Source organism: Dermacentor variabilis, chromosome 1 (assembly GCF_050947875.1).
Source record: "Dermacentor variabilis isolate Ectoservices chromosome 1, ASM5094787v1, whole genome shotgun sequence".
Taxonomy (NCBI): Eukaryota; Metazoa; Arthropoda; class Arachnida; order Ixodida; family Ixodidae; genus Dermacentor; species Dermacentor variabilis.
The window spans coordinates 242,610,720-242,637,188 of record NC_134568.1 but is presented as its reverse complement, the minus strand read 5'-3'; the positions used below and the strand labels follow the sequence as shown (position 1 = coordinate 242,637,188).

Genomic DNA, 26,469 nt, shown 5'->3' with positions numbered 1-26,469 from the left:
AAATGCAGATTTTCAGCCTGCCTTTGCTATGTCAAAGCGTACTGACAATTATTACATATTCACCCAATTCTAATGCAGTTTTTTCCGCCATGAAAATTGGTCTAAAAATTGCCTGCTCATTACGATTAGTTCATGCGTTAGCAACAGCTTATCGTCAGTGCCAGAAAAAAGTTTTTGCAGAGGATGGTGATGATGCACCACGTTAAGCTCCAATTATGAAAACCCAAAGTTCTGTTACATGCTAAGTTAGCGGCAACAGAGTAATCTCGCATGTTTTCAGTACTCCTGCATGTGTCGGAGGATGAAATAGTGAAGTAGGTAAGCCTAGGCGTGGGCCACCATCTTGTTTGCCATTGCAGCAGAGTTGCTTTGGGCCACATGGAGGTTGACATGTTGTGGTTCATAGACAGCAATAAAAAGCTGTCATACTGACAATGATGGACACAAATAAAATTATTTCTGTCAAGGTTAATTCTTATTTTGATTATGAATCTTATTTTTGATTGCCAGAATTGGAAGCACGCTACATTTTTTTTTTATTACTACAAAACTGCGTGCGTGTTAGATTTGTGTGTACATTGTTTTATTATGAACCAATAAAAACAGGGTGTGCATTAAATTCGGCAGCACATTAGAATTGGGTGAAGGGTGTCAGATGATTCACCTCTGTGTTGAGAATTTTTTTAGCATTAGTAAAAAAAAAAAAAAAAGGGTAGACAAGCAATGACCCCTGTGAAAGCCATGTTTACTAAAAGCAATACACAGGTAACGTTTGAGACAAGCAAGGGTTCTGCAACAGACTCACAGAAATTGCCAGAACGCTGGTAAAACAAGTTAGAAAACATGATTCCATGAACTATGAAAAAAAAAAAAAAAGGGAGAGAGACAGAGAAAGAGAGACAGCCATGAATAATCATTTTGTACAGATGCCAGCTGTGAACTGAATGCTTCAGAAGCCTTCCTGGTATTGCCGGGTCTCCATTTTGGCAATGAGTATTTCCAATTGGCGTTTTGCTTCGCACTGGGGGAAATTCGACATGTCATAGTAGTTGGGTGCAATCTTGATCAACCTGAAAAAAGAACATATCTTTTGAGCACATTGTGGCGCATGCATTGATAAAAATGCAGACACAATCCTTCTTGAGGTTGGAACACAATAGGCACTGAATGAGTTATGTCCTACAATATTGAACACAAATCTCACATCTACATTTTACTTAAAAAGCCCGAACAGGTGTGAAATAGCGTAAAGATTTGCTCTAGAGTTTACATATTGATATGAAAAGGTTGCACTGATTTCAGAGACCAAAGTACTTAGTGATATGTATAGCTAAACCTTGATTTAAGAAATGCAATGGGATCCAAGAATTGTTTCGTTAAATCAATAGCTTTGTTAAATTTCAATCAATAGTAATGCAAATAACGTATCTATTCAAGAGCAAAAGAAAGGATGCAAAGCTGAAGATGAGCCTGCAACAGGCATTTCCATAAAAGGAAAATGGAGGCTGAAACTGTTTGACAACACGCTTCTGAGGACAAGCAAAAGAAAATCAATCAACTGACGTGGTAGACAGAGTCAGTTACAGCATTAAGTTAGGAGACAACATAAAAAGTGGTGTTTAAACAGCTGTGTCACATTACTTGTTACTATATACAAACTAATGACAGCGAAACTATTGCTGCAGTATCATTCTTTCTTCGAATAGAAAATTACTGCACGACAGTATTAAGGCTACAGTCACTCAATCGTGGTATTTATCGATGGCCATGTCTGAAAATATGCTTTTGCAGCATGAGCATGCATGTGGCCGGCAGTCTCAGTGTCAACACATACCAGAACCGGTCAAGCTTGGCCATGGTGATAATACCAGCAGCTCATTAATCCTTGTAATAGTTTAATTCTTCATTGTTTAGGGACCATGGTTCCAAGTTGGTGCATGTGCGTAATTGATCAGACACATATTGCAACAGTCTGCCACTGCAGCTTGACATTGTGGGACTTAAGCAAAACATACACCTAAGAGGCAGCACAGAGAAACGGTGTCTGCAACTTCTCGTGCGCAGTGCCTGCATTTGGCACAGTGCTGTGCTTCCTTGGCAATGGAAGGCATGCTACACAACTTCCCAATGCACTAAATTCTACGAAATTCCCGCTGCAGTACTACTCCCGCTGCAGTACAGCTCAGACAAGCAGATGTATCTTGGTGCCATGCATTCGCCAGCAGGTCCCCACGTTTTGCATGGACCAACGTTTCCATATTTCTGCCTGGGCAGCGTATCAGGCCAACGGCACGAATATCAAACAAGAAAGTGACAAATTACTCTCTGTGTATGTAAACACTGAACATACATTTGAGCAGCTCGCTTTTGAGCCACGAGCAGAGTAGAAGTTAACAGGATAAATTTATTGCTGTTTATCAGGTGCTTGCTCCACAGCCTTCAGCCTTTACTGAAAGCCATTTGAATCTCGCTTCCCCACAAAAGCTGACATCATTGTACTTATTTTTTCAGACTTCCAACCTTCATCAACAGGCCTTCATCTTCTGTTTCTAGCCTGTTAAGTAGTTTGTATCTGCTATTTTACAGGCCCAAGCGACCGGAATGTTTCCTTCAGTTGAGCATTTCTGCATTCTGTGTAGACACATTTCACGCAAACACAGCATTTACAGATTCACCTCTCTGCCTTGCCTGACATGCGAGCTGAGCACCACTCGGCGCACCCTTTTCCCACAATGCCATGCACCTAACCACCAGAGGAGAGAGCAGGCCATTTGAGCAGGTGAATGAATGAATGAATTCTGGGGTTTTACGTGCCGAAACCATGATTTGATTATGAGGAATGACGTAGTGGGGGTTATCTTATTTTGACCACCAGAGGATCTCCAACAAGCCTCCAATGCACAGAAATCCCCATCGAAATGCGGTCGCCGCAACCAGGATTTGATGTTCACAAGGATGGCTTGGTATTCTAGTCGGTAAAGCATCTTAAAGGATTAACAGTGAACACAGACAGGGACAGAGTTAAGTGGATTTGATACCGCGACCTCATGGCTAGCAGCGCAACACCATAGCCACTAAGTAGGGGTGTGCAAATATCAAAATTCTCGAATACGAACTGGATATGAATACTTTGCATTGAATATCGAATAATAATATGCACATGCACTTATATTAGCAAGTTGCTTTATTTTAACATGTTGGAACATTGCAATTATCTGCTAGTTGTCTGTTCTCGCCAACCTGTGCCTTAATATACTGCATCAATTTCCCGTAAACTTGGGGGCATTTGACCCCATACCAGTCTTCACTCGTCGCATTTGCTGTCAAGCAATAAGCTAAGGATTGGCAGTGGAACCTGCAAAACGAGTGCACCCTCGCTATTCTCAAACCTGTGCCCTTTGCAACTGAGAGGCTGGCTTCCCTGCAGAACTTAGATGTCCAGTGGCTAAGCACATTTCACAGGCAAAATTTCACCAACAGCATGAAATTATCTCAAAATTCAGCACAATATCAGACACACTTTCTTAGATTAGATAGAAATAAACGTTAAGAACCATGTTTGCTCCCGCACAGCCAGCAATACATTCAATTTGTTCCGAATATTTGTATCCAATCGTACATACGAAAATTTTTGAATACCCAGTTTTCGAACTGAATAAGAATATTAAAATATAATATTCGATAATATTCGAAAGTTTTGAATGTTTTTCACACACCCCTACCGCTAAGCCACAGCAGCAGATTGGGAGCAGACGAGCAGGTGAGCGCGTCCAGAGGCCACTGCTGATGGTACACGCGCATTTCTGAAAAGGTCCATTGGTACTTTTCCACCTTAAGCACTGCTTTTGTGCAATATAAAAAAGGAGCCGATTCATTCAGTAAATAAAGAAGTGTTGACATAGGAAACATGCTTCTTTTCATGATACCCATAATTCCGCATTCTGTTAATTTGGGCATTGCTTTTGGTCCTGTTAAATCCAAATTAACAATGTTTTACTGTGCTACAATGTTCCTATGCCACATTACTGGCTATAACAATTAAATCTGGCTACAGAGTGTACGCGCCGAAAAGAAATAAACTCGACACACAGGGGAAAAAAAAAAAGCGAGCAGCTGCATCTGCCTGCATGCACTTCGCGACATCTTTTTGTCGCACACCTCGCAAGGTACACCATCACATCTTCCTAAGCATCACCAGCCTTATTTTAATGCAAAGCATTTCTCTGCCTAGTTAGAGCCAAGGTCAAATGCAAGAATGTTTAAGGTCGCAGAGTTTTTCACCAATGCACACACACCCCCATGTGTCCACTCGTTGCTACTGGCCTGGCGCCTCTTTGCACCGCTCTCTAGTGCGGGTCTGCGCATCACAAACAGACGTGGCTTGCATGCGCTAGGTGAGCTATGTTGCGCTTAGGCCTTTACTTCCAGATAAAATAATGGGCCCTCAAAAGTAACAAAGGGAAGTGGAGCATGAGTGCAAACGCTCTGCAGAGACGACAGAGGCATGCAATGCCTACTGAAGCAGCGATGCAGGAGGCACAGCAACAGGTCGACAAGATACATGCGGCCAAGGAACCACACCAAGCCTAGCGGGTGCCTGCTTAAAGGCCAGTTGCAATGAAATTTCACTTCGGCTAAATTGACGACTATAAATGCCTAGTGTATACTCTCAAAGTAATCTTAACAAATCCACAGCGCTGGTTATTGCCCAATTTTGTTATTAGCAGCTACATTAAAACTGCCCCTAAGCAGACGATGCGTGCACCTGGCAGCAAAGTGGTAGCGATGCAAATATGGCGAATATTGAAGAACCGTACTCAACTGTTGATCTTTCAGTTGCGCCATGTTGCACCTAGGCAGCCAGGCGCAATGCTCGCTTGTCATTTGCGAGTTGACGTGCATTTCCCTAGGAGTGCATTTTCCCTGTTGCACTCCTGGTCTGAGCTGTTTCAAGAATGCCAATGCATTAAGTAGCCGTTGGGTACTCGAATACATACTCGAACACGAGCAATGGCTGTGCAGTACACAACACTGAATACAGGAAGACTGAACACATCTTTCGGTTCCAGCTTTCAGAGTGAAAGCGTGCATTATAGCGCAGCAGACAAGTGCTCCGCGGACCAGCCAATACGTACAGTACAAAGCATGTAAACTGTAGTTGAAGAAGCTGCACAAGCTGCATTTCAACAGCAAAGCCACTTACCCATCAAGGTCTCCTTGGCAAACGCATTCTCGGGGTGACTATATATACAGTAAAAGCTCGTAAATTTGAATTTCGCGGAGATGCTATGAAAATTCGAATGACAGAAAATATAAACTTATGAAAGTCGGAGGAAAAAAAAAAAATGCTCGGTTAAGGCGCATATATAGTCCGACGTAGCATGAGCACGTGCGCGCACATGCTACATCATGTTGCCGAGAACAATGTGTATAGTTTGAAGCACTGGCCCAGTCAACGCAACCTGACGTGGCTAACGTGGCCCGACATAGAGATGGCTCTTGCTAGAGTGTACTAGACAATGGTCGAGTGGGCGGAACGGCACTCTCCCATGGAGGTGTCACATGTCGAAAAATTGTGCGAGGGCACTGCAGAGTGAACTGGATTGGGGTGAGGATGCGCTTCGCAGCATATTCAACATTATTTCACTTCAGGCGCTGAGACTGATCGCGCGCGTACGCTCTTGTAACAGTGCTTTATTTCAACTGCAAATTTATAGTGATTCGTTTATGTTACTTATAGATATTTGAGGCAGGAGTTATACAAGATGACATCTTGGATTTTGCTCTCGTCAAGTGTGCCGTCTGCTAGTGAGCGCGCATTCATTGCACCGACGCTGGCGAACGACTAGTTTTTCTCACAAAAAGTCTGTGCAGAAAAATTTTTTAATGTTTTACTTGCTTCGGTGTGCCCGCGACTCTAGTCAGCCAGTACTAATTATAGCTTTAGCCAGGTGAACTGCTGTTTTTAACTGTTTTCCAAAATTAACACACAATTTTTGCCACAGAAGCTGCCTATCTGCAACATGAAGCTACGTAACAAAATTTTATTGATATTGCATTACTTTGTGCGTGCTTCTTGTTAATGGAAAATTGATCAGGGACAATGACCAAGGATAACAATAGTATAGTGAAATAAACCATGTTTATTAACTGCATAGCGCGAACGGATGCGGATGACCAGTGCACTTCTAGGTAAATATAAGGGTACATAGACATATATATCCACGACATGTACCTAACAGAAAAATTATGAAATATTCTTAATGCACTGAGGGAAAAAGTGAAAACTCCCGATGAGAATAAGTGCATTTCTTTTAAAAGCTGCACCAGCTCCAGGTGAACCAACCGGCTTTCTGAGAAAAGTAATCAAGGCAATTATTGGACGTTAATATGAACAAGAGTGTTAGGGAAAAGATATCGACTGTGTACTCAAACTGAATCGGGCAGACCTGAAAGTCTTTACCAATGAAATCTCCATGGATTTTCTGGCTGTCTCCTTCAGCGTGCCAGCAGGCAAAATGAAGTAGAAACATATAATTTCATCGAATGGTATTTGCTATTCTGATCGTATTTCACTTCAAAATTCACAATAAAAATTATTGAATAGCCATTTCCGTCTGAATGTAGCACATAACAGAACTTTTGAAGTCTCGAAGGTGAGGGGCCAATACAAGTGAGGACTCGTATTCCGAATGATTGTGCTGCTGGACAGCCGTTGCTGTTGCGCAGAGGCGCACCAGTTCCTCAGAGAATTAACACACGGGTGCTAATCGGTTCTGCTGAACAAGGTCCCAGCTGTCATTCAATATAAACTTCCCGTTTTGGGGCAGCCTGTAAATCAGCGAACTTGATCCAGGCAAGGAAAATATTTTTTTGAAGTCTCACCATGTCTTCAACCCATCAAAACTGGGTGCCCAATGTGGTACCACACTTTTCTTCAACAAACACAGCAGACCTACAAATATCTCCACGTGTATGTGAGGCATGCCGTTCCTTTAATTGCTTCATTTTATGATAGTGCACCAGATAACTGAAGGCCGCCGTTTATAATAAAGAAGCTGCTTAGTTAAGCGGACGTACAGTTGCGAACAGCATTATATTTAGGTATGAAAGACAAGCGCAACATGTTTTTTCTCAGAAACCAAATTCAAGAATAATTTCTTTCATTTACAACTCTAGGAAAAAGCCAAAAAAAGCCTTCATATGATTATGAAGCATGCTGTTCAGTTGTCACCACCTGGGGTTCTCTAATGTGCACCTAAACAGAAGTACACGAGTGTTTTTCCATTTTGTTCCGATCGAATTTCGCAACCTGCTTTGAACCAGTGAGCTTGAGTTTAGAAATGCAATGACATATCCACTCTGTAGCCACTAATTAGACTACTGCATAGCTTTCTTATTTTTTTAATGCATGGACTGGACAAAAAAAAATTCACACTGCTTATGGGCTAAAAGTTAGCATACATAATGGTTACCTCATATCATATACTTGTTTAGGGTCCTTTATTTACTGGTATTATATATTTTGAAATTCAGGGGGTAAAAATAGGGCATTACATTTAAAGAGGAAAACCAGGGAGGAATCATGGGTTTTAAATAAATAAATAACTTTGCACCAACTTAACACCAAATGATGACATTCGGAGCATTAATTCCTAGTTACTTGGAGATCAACTATGACTTGAAAGAATGTAAGTTTGGGCATGTTGGTACTGCATTTTAGCCTTTTAGTGCACAAAGCACACAGGGACAATATGACACTTGAAGGCAAAGCCCGCTCACTTCTAATAATCACTCATTTTCACAACCATCACACACACACACACACACACACACACACACACACACACACACACACACACACACACACACACACACACGCACGCACGCACGCACGCACACGCACGAGACAACCAGCTTGTGCTAGCGCATCGGTGCAAGTTGATAAATCATGAAATAAAGAAACATGAAATATATGAAATATATATATATATACATGAAATATACTTCCTAACGTATAGGCATGAAACGTTCCTGGGAAACTAAGGGACCAGTTCCCCATTTCATCCTTCTCATTAGCTCTGGTATAAACGCTATCCAAAACTGTAGAAAGGCCAAAGACATTTAGGAACTGTCAGGGTTGTCTGCTTTGCGCGAGGCTCAGAACCATACTGTTCTGGCGGCCTATCTTGCCACTCTTAGTATTTACCCAGGAGCACATGTTTCGGTATATATACAAACGACGGCAAGAGGCAGGCAGACATGACAATAAGCGGACATTACACGGCTCGGGGCTTCTCGGTAAGCGTTTAAACCATTTTCCTTTTTGTTACTTTTCTTTTCACACAAGCTTTAAAGAGGCCCTGAAACGATTTTGATGATTTTGTACAAACATACGGAGTCATTAGAACAGGTGCTTCTGATCATTAATTGACGCATCTAAATGCTCCGCGTAAAGCGTGTAATTTATTATAAGGTTTTAAAAATGTGCATCAAAAATGTACATGTACACACATCTTGCTGAGCATTTGCTTTTTTGACATCGAAGCAAAGCAAGACTCTGTAATTGATCTGAGATTTGCAGTGCAGGCTCTTTCTTCTGTGTGGGGGCAGATTCATCTATCATAAAAAATTGCTTTAGGAAAGGTGGTTTTTCAGTCAGTGACACAGACTGCTCAGACCCCATATTGCCACTGCCAGACCACCCAGATCCAGGTCTCTGGGCAGCTGTTGAAGAGGCCTTCGGGAGCCAGGAATTCTCGGAGTACGTGACTGCGGATGATGACCTGGTCAACAAAGAATAGTTGACAGATGAAGAAATTGTAGCTCAAGTCCGCGAAGTGCCTGATGCAGGTCAAGACGTAGAAGAGGAGGAAGGTAGCAGAGGGGTTGTAGCTGAGAAAATAAGAACTTTTCAAGCCTTGCAATACATCCAAGGCCTAAAGAACGATTTTGAGCAAGATACTATGGCGGCAAATGAAGTGAACAGCCTTGTAATGATGGAGACACACATTGTGTCCAGAGCTGTTCGCCGTACAGTGCAGCCGAAGATGACAAGCTTCTTTCAGAAGACTTAGAAAGGAATAAATCCATTCTTTGATTATGTTTGCGACTTGTAATTCACTCTGGTTACAACAGACCCATTTAGTGCTTACATAAAAGTGTGTTGTGACAGTAATACTCTTACTACATACTTCTTTTACAACAGACCAAAATCTTCACTTTCAAGGTCTGTTGTAATGAGGTTATGCTGCATCTGCTGTTTGAATTCTACTCTATCAGACATACACAACTAGGCGGACACCAATAATAATTTGCCTTCGAGAAGACACACCAGTGCGGCACTTCGTGCAATAACAAGTTTGGGCCTAACCAGAGATCTTTCCGTTCAAGGCGTCTTTTTTCAGCTGACGTAGCTTGGGAGGAATGGGACAGTTAAAGGGCCTCTGAAACGGTTCAGACAAATTCTGTAGACACGTAGAGTACAGTTGAAGTTAATCATTAGACCACAATTTGTGAGAATCATCTAATATTAAGAGAGCTACGGATGATAAGAAGTTACTTTCCTCCATATCCATGCATTTGCTCAACTCGTTTGCCGAGTGATTGGGGCTAAGCTCCGCCTACACTGGCTCTGCGTGACGATGACATGTCGTTTCATCTACTTCTGGTTGTGTAGGAGTGAGCGCCCGGAACCTCTCCAACCTCTTCGCCAACCGCTTGGCAGTCGACCCTAAGCAAGAGCTATCAAAGCAGTGTGCCTTGCGAGCATTGTCGCAGCGCCAAGCGTGTCCGGTATTCCTGTAACCGCAGGTGAGCTGGGCGTTTCGATGGATGGGTGGAGGCATAAACTGAAGCTGAAGGAGCTTTAGCGTAGACGTACGTGAGCGGCCCGATTCGTCGGCACGGTCCAGCCACCTGGTGGCGCAGAGCTTAACCAGCCAAGCAAAGAGCTAATATTGTTCCAACCAAGTGTAAAGCATTTTAAACATTTACAAAAGCAATGTGTTCATGATTATACTCCTGTGAAAAATGTAGACCAGCAGCAAAGAAGAACACACTTTATTACTGCTACTGTGTTTCTTGAGCTCTGTGCCACCAGGTAGCTGCACCATGCAGACCATCCACGTTTGTGCGACTGCTCATCCCGTGAAACAGCACAGTGAGACAGCCCGGCCCAGTCCACTTGTGCTTGCGTTTTTCCGAATACCGGACACACGAAATGGTGTTGTGCTAGTAATCCTCCAGCGTAAAGCCGATGCGCTGCACCCACTCCGCTTCTCTGCTACCTTGCAGAGGAATGCAATGTTGCAGCTTGACACACTGCCAGTCGCTATGTTTGCGGCCCACAACGTAACAAGGGCGAACCATGGTGCTCGTGAAAAGAAAGGTCAAGATAAACACTGACCACATGGAGCACATTGACCACACAGAACACTGAGCACGTTGTACCACAAGCGGACGACACTTCCTTTGTGTCGGAAGTGCTTAAGTGTAGTGAGAAATTGTCCCTGTGCATTCTCTTTCTGTTACTTGCTTTTTATGGAAACAAAGTAACTAACATTTAAACTATTACTAACATTTGGTTACCATAAAGTTGGAAAAATTATCGTTGACACACACTGGGCAGCCAAAGGGATATCACTACCTACTAGCATCATTAGGGCAACATGCGTCAAATGGTCAGGGGTGGCTGAATATTAAGCAGAGTGGCGTGCTGTGGCAATGTACATTTTTAAAACCTTGTAATAAAGGTTTTACACGGATCACTTAAAATGTGTCAATTTATAATCAGAAGGACCTACCCTAATGACTCAGTATGTTTGTAAAATATCATCAAAATCGTTTCAGGGTCCCTTTGAAGTTGAAGGTGAAACGAGGTGCTGTCCAATTCCTCCCACAATCAGGCCGATGCTTTGAGTAGCAAATCAGCAGCAGCATTGAGCTGTTATTAGCCCCGAAAGCAGCTATTTGTTTATTTAACGACACATATTTAGTGCCATGACAATTTGATGAGATAACAACTCACCTGAGTTCGTGTTCTATTTGAAACTGAAGGGGCATTACAAAACGTAGACGTTGCTCCATAGAATGGTTCTTATTAAATTTTTTTGAGCAGCCTGGGATGTGTGCACGAAGGGTAGGCTAAAGTAGGAGTGCTGTTATTTGCATTGAACAAATGTAGTTAAAGCAACATAAGACTGTTTTGTGTGCATGCTTGTTTACATTTGTGCATTAACAGTCTCAATATGCAGAAAATGCCAAGGGTATACAAGAGAAAGCATTCTGAGAGGTCTCAAACATAATGCTGGATGCCGTGAGACTGGTGTGCACCAAAACGAAAAGTATAAGAAATGTGGTAAAAGCTCTCAAAAATATCAAAATCTTCACTTCGGTGAGCTGTAAAGAAGTACAAGGGTTGTGGTGAGAGTGGCAGTACCCCTTTAAAGTCTAATCTAGTCTGCGGAATGGTCTTCACATCAGAAGATGAGCTACTCCTCTAATATTTGCTGATGGCAAGCGAAATGCACTATGCACTTATAAGAATGCAGGTTCATGCAACTGTGTACCCAGTTGAAACATCCCTAAACTGCAAATGTCCAGCATCATGAGAAGCCAGCAAGTTAGCTGTAAGAGACTGGTTTAAGGGATTCATGGACCGTCATCCTGGGCTGTCCCTTTGATTGCCGGAGCGACAAGTCTCAGTCGGGCAACAAGACCCCCCTTTTCAAGGCCAATTGCAACGAAATTTTCGACCGTATAAAAAGCCTACTTTCAGATAACTTAGACATGTAGTAGCCTCTGTGCAAAATCTTACGCTTGTAATGTAGCTCAATCCGTCAGAAAGAGCTCGCAAAAACCTGTTTTTCATACCAAAACTGAAAAAAAGAAAAGAAGACGCCATAATCGCCCAGCGGAAGTGACGCACAGTGAAGAATGCGGAGAACCAGCGTCTGTGCTGTCTACTTTCCTCGCTTGTATTCCATTCCAGTGTATCAGTGCACAGGTCCTGCAGTGCGCAGTGACAAGGTTGCGCGCTTGCGAAGTTCCTTTAATGCAAAGTATTCTTCGAGTCCAGCTGGTTGTCTACGTTCAACAGCAAGGATTCTATGTGTTCTGCCTCCACTTGAAGAAGACCGTATTGGGGTGGCCAAGCTAATGCGTGGCGCTGTTACGCCAAATTGGCGAAAAGTGGACGTTCTACAGTCTTGTGCGGCTGGCATGGGAATAGAACATGTCCTGGAAAAGGGTGCATCGTGCGCTAGCTTGGCTGACCAGTAGCATGCTGTTTGGGTTCACCGAAGCGAGTGTGTTGCGTTTGCGCCTTCGAAACAAATAAGAGCTCGCTCACCACACAGTTCTCCACTAGCGCTGCGGCAACAACTGATCGCCACAGTGCTGCAGGATAAGACTTTAGCAATCTTAGCGTTTCCAGCATGACGTATCCAACTTCAGCGGCCACTGCCTAGCACGGTGGAAGCGCCGGACTGGTCGACCAATTAGACCAACCAGACAACTACCTCCATCTGTAGTGAAGGGTGACAATTAGCTGAGGCTAGGCACGACCGGGCTAGAGGGGCTCGGTGTCAAGTGTGCATAAAGTCACGGCCAGACAGGTCGGACTGCAGCCGTGATAAATATTCGCCCATTTCGCTGTGGCAGCATTGCATTCCTGCATGACTTGCTGCCACATCTACACAATGGTCGTCGCGTCACGTTCTCCTTCATTACAAATACAGCACGCGGTCGTTCCTGCTTGTTTCTGGTGCGGTGTCAGAAAGGATTTTGTTCATCTAGTTCGACACGTACGCTGTAGAGATGCACGAAACATCTTGAAGATGATGCACTACCGGAATTGATCGATCCAAGAATATCGCCCTTGAACACAACTTACCTTTGCACGTTACCTTTGGTTTTTGTGTGCTATCACGGCACACAGTACTTATAGACAACTTGAGAAAGCGTTTGCCAAGCAGACCTTGATGAGCAAGTGACTGTGCTGTTGAAGTGCAGCTCCGTCTACTGCAGTTTACCTGTTTTGTGCACGTTGGCTGCTCCGCGTCGCACGTACCTGCCGCGCCGCGGTGCACGCTTGCGCTTGGAAAGCTGGGACAAGAAAGATATGTTCGGCCTTCCTCTACTCAGCGTTGTGCAGTTCAGAACCATCGCTCATGCTCGAGTACATATTCGAGCACCGAACGGCCATGCAACGCGTCGGCATTCTTGCAACAGCTCAAATCACAAGAGCAACAGGGACAACGGATGCCGAGAGACGCCCGTCAACTCACAAATGAGGAGCGAGCAATGCGCCTGGCTGCCTAGGCACAACAGAGAGACGAATAGTCGTGTACAGTTCTTCAATATGCGCCATATTTGCATTGCTACCACTTTGGCGCCAGGTGCATGCACCGTCTGCATAGGCACTATTTAATAGCGGCTAATAACAAAATTAGGCCATTACCAGTGCCGCGGCTTGGCCAAGATTACTTTGAGAGTATACACAAGGCATATATAGTCAATTTAGCCCAAGTGAGATTTGTTGCAGTTGGCCCTTAAGAGCAACATTGATGCTTTCCTTTCAAACCTGAAAAGCGTCTACGACTGAAGCAAGCAAACTCCAGAGCGCCTCTACAACTGTGACTAAGCAGGCTTCACAACTGCACACAATCCACCAAAGAACAGCTCAGGCCTTCTGGAAGATGTTACAAACTGCTAGTGTTTGTACCAGCTCGTCTGCGAGACCTTGAACCAGGCACCTGACATTTCGCGACCACCCCAGACAGCAAGATGGGCTCCCCTGCTTATGCGGCCTTATCAATAGGCAAGATGCGAGTTCCCCAAGCTCTGGAGAGCACTCACAGGTGAACAGGGTATATTTATTTGTCAGGCCCAGACAAACGCTCCTTCTGCCAGCGTGAATGTGCCTCCTCCACAGCTCCTGTGTGAGGATCCTCCACCCAACCAACAGTGTGGCGAACAAGCAAACACATCCCATATCCTCTGGTCCTGTGGACCCGCATCCACCTTCCCTGCCTGGTCCCACAAGCCTTTCCCCTAAACCCCACGCCGGTTGGCTGACAGAAGCCGCCAGCTGGATTGAAGAGTGCCGCAAGCGAGACTCTAGACTGAGGGCCTTTTCACCACACTTGCCCAACCTGAAAATAAAGTTCTATAGAAAATAAGTTTTTCCACCAGATTCCGGATATGTTGACTTTGAAAATACCCGAGAAAAGGCAACCGGGAAGTGTCGACAGCATCGCTTGCACTCGCTTTCCACCCGGTGGCAGCTCCCTAGCCGAGCCAGAGGGTGCACAAGGCAACGCCCCCCCCACTTATTTTTCCCCTTTTTTTCTGTCTCACCGTTCGCACACACTTGCTCAGCTGCTTGCTGCCAATTTGTAGTGTCCTCATGCAGAAGCAAGGAGCTGAGAGTCGAAGTCTTTTACCCCTATTGCAGTGAAGCAAACCAGGAATAGAAATGGGCCATTGTCAAGGGACACAGTATGTATGCTATAATTATACATGCGCTCACCCGCTGCCTCCTGCAAAAGGACAATCACCTAACAAGCCTAATAAGTGTACTGGCAGGCCTTCAGAGCTATTTCGAATATGCCTGCGGCTATTTGAGACCTTAGGGGAAGTAAAAAGCATGCATTTATTTTTTTTCAAGCTACCAGATTTTTCGGATGTTTTCGTAGCATCTAGGGAGTTTGAGAAATCGGACGTTGACTGCAGTGTCTTCCTGGAAACATTTGAGTGGTACCTTGTATACAAGTTTATTCTGAGCACTACTCACCATTCAGGTTTGATGTCTGTGACTGTACGAATGTAATTCTTGGTGGTGAGGACAAACTCATTATACACCACCCACTCAGGCTTATGATCCAGACAAGTTGATGGGTGGAGCTGCACAACCTGGTTGTCCTTGATTGTCAAATAGTGGCCAGTCCTTTCCAAGTGGGCCACCTGTACAATATTTGTCATTATCAGTTGCAGCTTACTGCAACTACTGATCAACCCAGCCAGCACGAAAAAACACTTGAGAATGACATGAACTGACAAGAACTAATTGACATCCAACATTTGGTTCTATCCACACCACATCTACAGAATCTTAAATCTGAATACGTCACAAATGAAATCATAAATTAAAAGGTAGTGACATGAAAGTTACGGGCTGAAACAAGGGTCTTGGTCATTGGAGGTGTGAGCACTCTGATAGGAGTTGCCTACTACTGATTCAAGTGGCAGGCCTGGCCACAGTGCCTCTTCTTTCTAGAATTAAGAGAAAGCTTTAGCGGGGCCCAACTCAGATGTTGCCTGTTCAAATAAATGTAAAACAAAAACGCTTTTCTGAGATAACCACTAGGTCAATTTTAATGAAATCTGTAGCACTTGAGAGAAAAAATTAAATTCTAGTGACTGTTGGAAGCAGAATCTTGATTCCAGACCTGAATTCCTGAACAGGAATTTTCAAATCATTGGTGTTTTTTTTTTTTTATGCAACAAACCTTATCAAATTTGGTGCAGTGGTTGCCAAGAAAAACTTTCTACTTTTCCATGTATTAAGATCGGAATCCCCTAGCTAAACCTTCCTCTAAAGGAAAAGGAACCTTAACACTTTCCTGCTCGCGGGTAAAGCAGCAGTTTTTGTGTAGTTGGGTAAATACTTTTTTCCTATCACAGAGAATGCTTGATATTAAAGTAAATAGCATCAAATTGAAGAGGAAGGAACATTCTTTCCAGTCGTACATTCCCAAACAGCATGGCTATTAAATCTTTTTTATTACCTACAAAATTTTTATGAAAAGAAAACCACACAAACATGTCATTGTTGCTTCACACAGAAAAGCCTTCATTTTCAATGCATATTCCAGCAAATATGTATGTAAAAATTTCTTTGATATAAAAATAAAACGTTAACCCCAGCGCAATGACAAGGTAGACTCCCAGCCGTTTTATAGTGCGAAACGCGACTCGCTGTGCAGCTGCTGGCAAATGATCCCGACCGAAGGTTGTTAACACCCTGCAGACGAGAACTGTTACTTTTGGAACACGCAGGATATCTTTATATCAGTGCACAGCAGCTTTGAAGCAGTCCGGCGTAGAAACTGACAAATCTGACAAAGTGAAGTCGTCTTCCGTGTCAGTGCAGCTTCGAAAGTCTAAAAACTTGCACACATATGCATTAGGATAGGTAGAAATGCAACGTTTCCATGCATGAGCAGTACAGAGCACCATATTGGAAACTATGAGTGCTCATTGCGCCGACCACATCCCTTCTCAGGAGATGCTTTAAACATTAGTGCATGGTGGAAAAAGAAACCGAAAACCAAACTGACTAAATAGTTCCTAGATAACCCAACAACTGGCACTAGCTGTCCAATAGTGCTCGGAAAGTGGCAAACATTTTTGGGGGATTTTCAACCATCGATAGCGGGCTATCGATGGCAATAGATGCAGACAGGAAAGTGTTAAACAAGTGCAAGAGCATCCATGTTACCCGAAACAGGCATAGCAACTAGAATATTTTTGCTGAATATACAAAAACTCCTCTTGTTGCGACTTCTTTGATATTGTCATAAAACTTTAAAGTACATTCAAACGGTTGCTTGTGAGCACTCTTGCAATACAGTTTACATTTAGTTGGTCGCAACTGAGCACTCTGAACACATTTGCCTGGCTCATTCAGAGCACCGTGCTCCAGCTCAGAGCACTCAAAGGCGCCCTCACCTCCAAGCTTGAAGCGCTACCAAGATCGGACAGAATCTTGATTACACAGCTACTGCGATAACTCTGGGAGCAGCTGAATGTTCAAGTGAGGCAGGGTTTACCTGGCTCCAGGCTCTAGAAGGCTTTGCATCACTGCAAACCAAGTTGAAGTACAGCAGGAACGAGTCGAATGTACTATTACTTACACTGAGCATGTATACACGAAAATAGAATAGAATAACATGTTTGTTGTGCAATAAGTAGTACTTTAAATAGCTATACTCAATAAACCTGAAAATACTTTAAATTATAAATATGTGTATATTTCCTTCACATTAAAAGATAACCATAAAGCTCAACTTGCCATAAATTTGGCTGCAGACTACATTGCAGATGGTATGCACTTTATGAGACCATAATAAAAGTGATATAGAGGGTTCAACGAATGTGGAGTAGTAAGAGGTGTATGAAAAGGTGTAGTGGTTCCTAGGCTTACATTTTGAAATAAGCCTCTAGACTAGGTAGGACAAATGCTGGAAATATAATAAGTGCTATCAATAGAACTCAGAACAGAAAACAAATGTTTGCTTCAAAAACTGCAGTATACCGCATTTACTCACATAATGATCGCACTTCTCTGTAAAAAAATCGACGCAAATTCAGGGGTGCGAACACTATGCTGGTTAAATTTCCCATGAAAAGAAACATTTTCTTTTTTCATCCCGCATTTGCTGCGGGACACTAAAACAAAAATGGCGGCCGGCGGAGCAAGCCGAACGCACCGAATGCGATTATTTTCTCATGAGTACATTACGCACATTGAAACAGTTTCTTCCGTATCAGTAATGAATAATATTGTTAACACTAGCAAGTTCACGACAATAATTATAATGTAGCCATGTCCACTCTGAGGGGACAGAAACAGAAATGGGCGCGCTTATCTGCCAGTGACATAGAAACACATGGCGGGCATGCTGCGGAAAACTGCGGCATTTGTCTTCCATGCGATCCTAATACGGCATGTTTCTGCTAAGGGTGGATGAATATCTTAGCTGCGTTACAAGCGTCGAAGTATGAATAGGGTACACTTCTAATGTATCAGTGTAAACGTGGCCACTATCGTTGCCGCTCGCGATTTGTTGCGTGCCCACGAGTGCAGACGAGAAGAATCGAACGGCGCCCTTTATGTCGTTGTTGTTGACCAAAACTATTATGAAGCCTACAAATAACAAAGCAGAAGTAAGTTTGGCTGTAGCTTTTTTTTCTTCATGAAAGTGATAAAAGGAATGAAATGGGGCATCTGCTTAAGAATGTTGGGTGCGTGCAGACCGCTTGGTATGGCTTCATGAGTCGTTCGTGTAGCATCAGACAGATGGTAAGCACAATCATCATTAGCTAGATTTAGCACACGACATATCGCTGCGACAAGTTCAGGGTGCGATCATTATACGGGAAAGAAAAAAATTGAATTGTGACGACAAAATTCAAGGGTGCGATCATTACGTGAGTGTGATCATTATGCGAGTAAATATGGTATGTACGCATACTTTCGTTTCACTGCATTGTGGAACTGCCCAATGGCACGTTCATGAGGGTTGCCCTGCCTTTTGAAAGCTCAAAAAGTCAGCTAGGACTTCAATTTTTATAGAGCTTTGTTTGACAGAGAGAAAAAAAAGTATTACACCTTTTGAATTCACCTTGCCTCTTTCTTTTGTAATTTAGGCATGTTTTTGTCTGATTTGCACCAATTCAGACTGGATACTTACATAATTCAAAAGCACATTCCTATAGCTTTATTTCTCTGTAAGGAGTGATACTATACATCCGTTTCTTATATAATATATTATTAAAGGAAGTTACCAAAGGCCGCGTAAAACGGGCCTTTCCCCTTTGGGCTGAATAAAGTGAATACATGAACAGTAATTTCCCATGCAGCCTTTCTTCCTATACGGAGAAAAACAATTTTATGATGTTGGCCCCCAAATGTCACCTAGAATACCATAATACTCAATGGAGCAAGGTTGCCTTCAGCCACATCCTGCTTTACCCTTAAACATGTAAAATGCAATTTAAAATAGCCAAGTAGCAAAGTTAGGAGATGCAAACCTGCATAAAGAAGCCGGACACAAGGGTCTTGCGAATATTGATGTAGTAGTCTTTGCTAGTAAACTCTGTAGATGTTCGGCGAAGGTTGAAGCGGTCCATAATTCTTGAGAGCTGCTGTCGCACATTGTCTGCACTCTTCATAGAACGGTAGTTGATGAAGTTGTCGTAACACCATTGCGTGTCTTCATGGTCTATGTCAAGCGCAAGGGTATAAGCAAAGAGAAGGGGGGAAGGGGATAAAAACATTCATAACTGACCCATTAACGATAGGTACTACTACAAATTAATCATGACAGACATTTCATTCAGTACTGTGTTCAATACTAATTTAAGATGCTCTACTTAAATTATGCACACACAAATTGATCAATTTATGTACATATAAGCATAAAAAAGGGAAGGAGAGAGACCAACTTACACGTATGCACACATCTTTTGAACAGTAGTGACAACTGTACTTTCGTTCTACCGATGGCTTCAGTCAAAAGTGGGCATACACCACAGAATTGAGACATTTTTCTCTCTTCCTCTTTCATGCTCAGAATTTACAGTGCATTTAGTCACTGTAGCCCATCTCTAAGCAAACGGCACTCATTGATGCTACTACAGCTCATACTTTGACATTCTCAATTTGACCACCTTACTAATATTCAGTTAGCAAAGTTTTTCGAGGCATATTTCGCACACCAGTGCTAGGTTTCCTTTCAAATTATTGTGAAAGTATGCATCGTTACTGAAAGCAAAACAGGCACGCTTTCCCTACATCTGTGCACCTTTGTCCTTCCTAGCTGTCCGAGGGCAGTGAAACTGACAGCAATGAGCACACTACCCAGAACTGATAATGTGTTTGAAAGTAAGGGATTGCTGCAAGTGCATCTTCCGCATACCACGAACCTCTGCAGTTTGGGTTATTTAATTGCCCAGGCAACCACTTCAACACTGATTGCCAGCATCTGCTCATAATAGAAGGTATTTTGACAAATTGAAAGTGGTATAGTAATAAAAACAATGCATTATCCAAGTAAATGTGACCCAACTGGCCATCCTTCAGACCATGGTTGAATGTTATTCATGAGCTGCTGCCATGCGAGGCCCAAATTCCAGGCAGCCAAGCCACAGCCCACCGTCTTCCCTTCTTGTTTCGACTGCAAGTCAACAAAAAACTTGCATGCCTACCTTAAAATCTTAAGGTGACCAATGCAAACATGCATGACTCATGAGATATGGGCATTGCAAACATCACATGGTGGCAAGTGCATTTGCAAAAAACTCGCAATTGTAGCAGCAATAATCAAGCAGCCTTCTGAATAGTACAGCAAGTCATAACATGCAGTCTTTCCCACAGTTCTATGCTCGAGTATTTGATATGCAGTGCATAATGTAAAACGGATGGATGCAAGTACAGGCTACCTACAAAACAAAAATTACTCCACAAGAATAGTATAGGTACAATAGTAATAGTAAATAAGTGTCGATTATGAGTTTGCGAACGAAAAGTTTGATTTTGGCACCCACTGTGCTGAACAATGATGAAAAAAGTAAATGATGTCAAAGCAATAAATTGAACTCGTAATTTTCCTGCACACAAAAACACACAGAAAATAAATGAAAATATAAAAAGCCTTTTGCTTACTGCTACCCCATGGCCGAAGCACTATACTGGGTGTTTCTATGAAGACTTTCAAGAATATCTAAAAATAGTTGTTTTGAAATGAAAGGGCCATTCCTACACAGACATGTGGTGAGCGGTGGCGACCATGGAGTGATGAGTGACATGAGGTAATTAGTTGATAATCAACAAAAAACAAAAAATTAACAGTTAAGCTTTTAATTTCAGCAGGCTCATGGTAATCAGGAAATTGAAGGAAGCTCTCCGTACAAGCCATATTAACTTATGGATATGGAACAATGCGAGCACCTGCGCAACTGTGGCATGACAAGAAACATGTGCAGAAACTTGCATCAGACCTTGTAAAAAATGAATATTCAAAATCGATTGAGCCAACTCACTCTGCTTGAAAGCGTGGTACACATTCAGCAAGGTCAGGTGGTCCCCGTCAATGTGGGCAAATCGCATCTTGGACTCGTCAGCAGCCTTCTTGGCCTCGTTGGGGCGGACAAAGCACTGCGGAACTGAACAGTGTCGGATGGGGGGGCCGCAGACGGGTACAGACGCAGCCCCACATCCACCTCTGCTTAGTTGCTTGCCACTAGGCTCACCCCAAGCACCTTTCACCAGGGTCCCATTTAGATGCCCTCCTGCCTCACCTCAGCACTTTAGAAAGTGTCTTGCAGCTGCAGACCTGTTCACAAAGCACTGTGGGCTCCTTTAGTTCATGCCATGTTAAATGTCCCAGATACAGTACTAGGCCCACTTCAATATGACTTCCCACATGTCAACAGTTGTGCTTTGTTGTTAAACTAGGACATTAATCCCAACAGAGGAATTTTAATATTATATATATATATATATATATATATATATATATATATATATATATATATGCTGTCAATAATTTGGCATAAGCATACTCGCCCATTTCTGAGCACTAAGCTTGTATATATCCAACCCTTTCACAAGGCAATCACATGGGTTCTATGAAGAACCAAATGTGAATACACATAATCTTAAAATATGTATTGTAAAAAAAAAAAGAGGCGAGAGAGAGAGCCATCACAAATGCTCAACTTCGATATTGTTTTCAGTGCTTTATATGCTTTCATGAAGCAGTTAAGAATATGTATACACAATGCAGAAAAGTATTTTTTGCCTTTATTTTGCATAAAGAATTTGTGACCTATTGTGAAACCTACACAGTGGCCAGGAAAAAAATATTTCTCATAACCACTGCTATGGTAGCAAGTCACCATAAGATGACCGAGTGCAATTTCTTAGTATAGAATGAATGCTGGACTAGTGCAGTGTCTTGAATGTTTGACATGAAAAGAACAGTTTAACCACCCACAAGCCCTACAGGGTTGCTAAAACAATGATAGCGCTACATACAGCTAATAGTGCCAGGTTAGATGGCCCGTCGCTGAGATATTGTCACTTGTGGTGACATCAAATTTGTGCTATAACACACATAGCTTGCAGAACTCCAAATGTTTATAGGCCATCTCTCTTATATAATACCACATTACTACAAGAATTACTGAAACAAACTGACTAACCTGAATCTTGGCAGACCACACAAACATGACTAATTAACGAGAACAGGGGTCTGGAACTACAGTAACCCATGTAGTGCATGTAGTGCAATTCACAACTTAACATCTCGTAAACTGAGGAACTTGTAAATGATAAACTTCATTCAGTTATTTGCTGCACCATGATAATGACAGTAACTAAACAGGAGAACAGCATGCCACCCACATGCGTGTAGTGTTGTGTTCACTGAAGCAGCCAATAAGAATACAGTCGACATACCTTAAAACCTTGCTAGGAGTGATGAAAGTGATATTATACAGCAGGTCGAATTAAAGAAAGGAAAAAGGACTACTACTTCATTTGACAGTGCTCGTCCAATTTTAACACACACTTTGAACCTAATGCGCATCAGCTTTTATGGGTTCAAAGTAAGCAACTAAAAAGCCATCAGAGCTCCTAAACAAAGTGAAAACCTAACATACACATGATTTATTAATAAGGAAAATGTAGCATACTTTTGATTTTGGCAATGAGAAAAAGATGAAACCAGGTTTCCCTTCACAAGATTGAAGTTTATTTACACCTAATGTTCATCGTAGTCACTCTCAGACAGCACTTTATTGCTGCCTGCTCAACATATTGTCTACCGCATTGTACATTGCATGTTTAATATCCAGCAACGATTGTAAACAGGATGGTGGCCTACACCTGAACTAACACTTTGCTAGCTCATCCTGTGTTACATGCAATTCTCAAGAATGCTGAAAACAACTGACATGACTTTATTGCCACTAGACTAACAGGTAAATTGGTACCTTATCTCAGAGACAAAGCAGCATGTCACCATTGCCATTTTGTGATGACAGTGCTGATGACGCTGGCTACAATGCAAGGCTGTCAACAATTTTGTGTTAAATTGCACAACGCAGGCAATTTTCAGATCAACTTATGCTTTAGGGCGAAAAAAAAGTGCATTAGGAAACTGGTAAACATGGTAATGATTTATTGTGAGCTGTCGTTGTCACTTTAAAATCTCCCTAAGGCAGGTTGAAAATAAGCGTTTTCAGCAGGAGATAACATTTCTTTAACGCATTCATTATTCCCATAGTGCCGCCAAAACTGAAACAGAGACTGAAACACACTTTGTTTCGGTCTCCTCAAACCAGCCAACTGCTTTGTGTTGGCGTGGTTTCTGGCCACTTTGCGTTTTATGCAATAAGCCATAACTACAGCTCTCATCTACCATTTAACTCACAAACGGCAGCAAGTGGTGGTGATGTGGTCATGGCATGTGCTGCATCACACTGCCTTGCTCACTGCGGGTGACTTATGAGGTAGAGAAATCACGCTCCTTCAGTCACGCTGCTCTCAACTAAATCGTTTCTTGGCACGAAACAAGCGCGTCAATGTTTCTCATATTTTAAAAGTCTGTGCTGGCTTAACATTTGTCCTTAGGATCCCTTTAACGTATGCAGATCCAGTGATCAATACAGAATGTTGCATAAATTTGAGGGGCAGGAATACGTGGCTCTTCCAGCTAGATGGATCAACTGAAGTTATTGTGAGATCCCTTTTCTGCTTGTACTCGTGAAGGTTCACAGTATTGAATGAGTGAATAAACAATAAAAACAACAATGCTGGCTTGTTCACACACTAATTTTTCACCTAAATGGCATTTCACAGTGAACGCATTTTTGAATATACCACATTTGGGTGCCCTACTTGTAAATGCCTTAAAAGGTAAAAGCACCCTGCAATAATGCTAGACAAAAAGTCGAAGTTTCTGTAATGAAAAGGTGGCACCATGCGTCCACGTTGGAGCAAAACTTACTCCCCAATTCTGCACTTTATTTGGCATCCAACACATTGCATCAATTTATAACGGATGAAACAGGCAAGTAATGAACATATACAGTTCTAAAGTTTATCTTCAACATCAAACAATAAAACGTCAAAAGGACTTCAAGTGATGCTAAAGGGACTTGCCTACCCTACCTTGCCTCAATGTTACCCTTTGCTCTTCTGCACAGTCCTTCTTGCTTAACTATCAAAACATTTGCAGGCTGCCAAACTAAAAACGCAATCTGTCTGGCAACTACATGAATGGTTTTCATGCACCTGTTGTAACCATTCTTGCTGTTTAAACAATGCCATGCATGCCAAAGAAAAGCCGATAAAAGTGAGCATAGAAAGGAACAAAATAACCTTGCAAATGGCTTGTTACATGAAAATGACCCACCTATTGCACCAGCAAGCGCTGCCCGCACCCCAAATGATTACTAAATAGTGCGCCAATACTCAATTGAATTATGTGCCTTTACATGCATAAAATGCACTGTTTCTATTCCTTTGAAGCATCTGACAATCTTGAGAGTTAAATATGAAAGGGGGTAGTTCATCGCATTGAAAATAAAACTTATGTTGTTAGTTTCTATATCTCCGTTTGTATTTGACTGAACATAGCGCAAGCAAGCTTGAAGTGCAACTCTGACGACTTTTTGACCATGTCAAGGTAATGGAATATTTAGGTTCACTGAAACCCCCTGTCACGCGTCTTATAATAGAATTGTTTTGCAAATTCGAAAACAATTTTAAATAAGCAAAAAACTGCAAAAACTAAACCGCAACCTGACCAAGCAGCCAAATGAACCTCTTCATATGACGTCAAGAGTGTCCCCACCGGGAAAGGCACACAAGGCATGCCGATCTCACCCGCTGGGAGCGAAGAGCAGAGGCTCGGCTGAATCGTGACCGTGCCAGACCTTCGGGTGACAATGTCAGCTGCACCAGCTCTTCGGATCTGTCAAATATTTGCAGTTATGATTCTGACGAAATCAAAAGCCATGAATCGCCATTCGCATTTGACCCGCCACCATGAGAGCCAGCGCCCATGCGCTACATATCGTGCTGCTTGCTATTTTAGGTGTTTTACCCCTGCAAGGGAAGCGCTTCGCATGCTCACTGCAAGATGAGTGCGACTTTCCGCATTTGTATCCCTCAAGAACGGTGCATTTGTTTACATCAGCAGGTACAGCGACCACTCGTTCGCTTTATACAATGCTAGCCGCACATCGGTGACATCAATTAATGTCAGAACATATCGAAACAGGCAGATTTTGTGAATGTGAGCACCCTTGATTCACAATATAAATCGCGCTGATATGAGCGACCACACACCTTCGAAAACGGTGAGCGGGAGACTGCAGTATGGGAGCATTGTTATGCTGCCTACTTATCATTCTTCGTATTCTCTTCATGCACAGAATTGGTTCCGTAAAGTGGTCATAGTTGAGGACTTTGCAAGTATGATTGTTCATTTAGAGAATGCGTAGTTTTCTAGCGGGAACGCCGATGCCAGTATAGACACTGTTGGCAGCTGAACAAGGCGGTTGTTTATACTGCTGTATTGAGGGGCCCACACTTGCTGCCCATCTGGGATACGAGCAAGTAGTGCACCTCGGAAGCTAAACAATGAGTCTGCATGACAATACGCAAAAATACACGCATGTTCATAGTCGCATTTAATTTAGGGAAGTGCCGGTGAGTGCAGCGGCCAGCTTTCCATCGAAAACGGCAATGTACCGATGTTGATACTGCTCCGCATCGTCACTTCTCGCTTTTTGTGTGTACACTGTATGAAATGGGGAATTGTTTATTTCAAATATGTATGGTCAAAACTGAACTACAGGAGTTTTCTTCACCCTGATGGCATAATTAGCTTCAGGTCAGTCCCTCAGATCTGCCAGCAGTAGATGCATGAACTATGTGACTGACATATAGGCTTAACCTCGGCTGAATGCGATCGGCATCGGCTCTAACTGTGTATGCGGATGGCGAGAGCTGAAGTTCATGCAGCCAACAACACAACACCACTTGCCTCCCATCTCTTGCACGTCTACAAGGAACACAACGTCACGCGACAGCAACTTCTCACACCACGCACCTGCTCATGATCGTCGACTCCTCGACGCTCTCTGCATGATCCCGGCATGCTCTGCATGCAACACTCCTGACGTCATGCACAATGTGCCCTGTAACCGAGGAGGAGGCAAGGTAAGGTGTTCAAGGCAATTAGTTAAATTCATTTGTAAAAAATCTGTGCAACTCTCAAACCTGCTTTTTTGAGGAAACGACAGAAGTGTTCAGAGGAACGTACCCAGTGAATTTCATCGACATCCGTTGTCATAGAAAAATCAACTCTGGTGACATTTCAAGGTCAACGAATGGCAACGAAATTTGCTGGGTACATTGTTCTACATATTTGTGTCATCTCTTCAAAGCAGCAGGCTCGAGAGTAGCAGACTTTCTTTACAAATTAATTTCATTAATTGCCTTGAACCACCTCCCTGCCTCCTCCTCAGTTAATGGTCACACTGTGCTACAGTCAACGATTGATTTTCCAGATGCCCGATTTTTTAGAAATGCCTGATAATTCAGATGCATTCACAAGACCGCCCCGTACCCCATTGTACCCATAATATGAATGTATACGAACATCC

General features: G+C 42.8%; 1 protein-coding gene across 1 annotated transcript in view; it reads right to left on the bottom strand.

Annotated features, from left to right (window-relative positions):
* Window positions 1-724: 724 nt before the first annotated feature.
* Window positions 725-26,469, bottom strand: part of Dhx15 (DEAH-box helicase 15) — an 87,772-nt gene continuing 62,027 nt past the window's right edge. The window contains exons 9-12 of the mRNA XM_075672493.1: window positions 20,830-20,952; window positions 18,820-19,010; window positions 14,798-14,967; window positions 725-1,070 (exon numbers count right to left, since the gene is read on the bottom strand). Of these exons, the coding sequence (XP_075528608.1) occupies window positions 950-1,070; window positions 14,798-14,967; window positions 18,820-19,010; window positions 20,830-20,952 (605 nt within the window). The 3' untranslated portion in view covers window positions 725-949. The remainder of the gene's footprint in view (window positions 1,071-14,797; window positions 14,968-18,819; window positions 19,011-20,829; window positions 20,953-26,469) is intronic.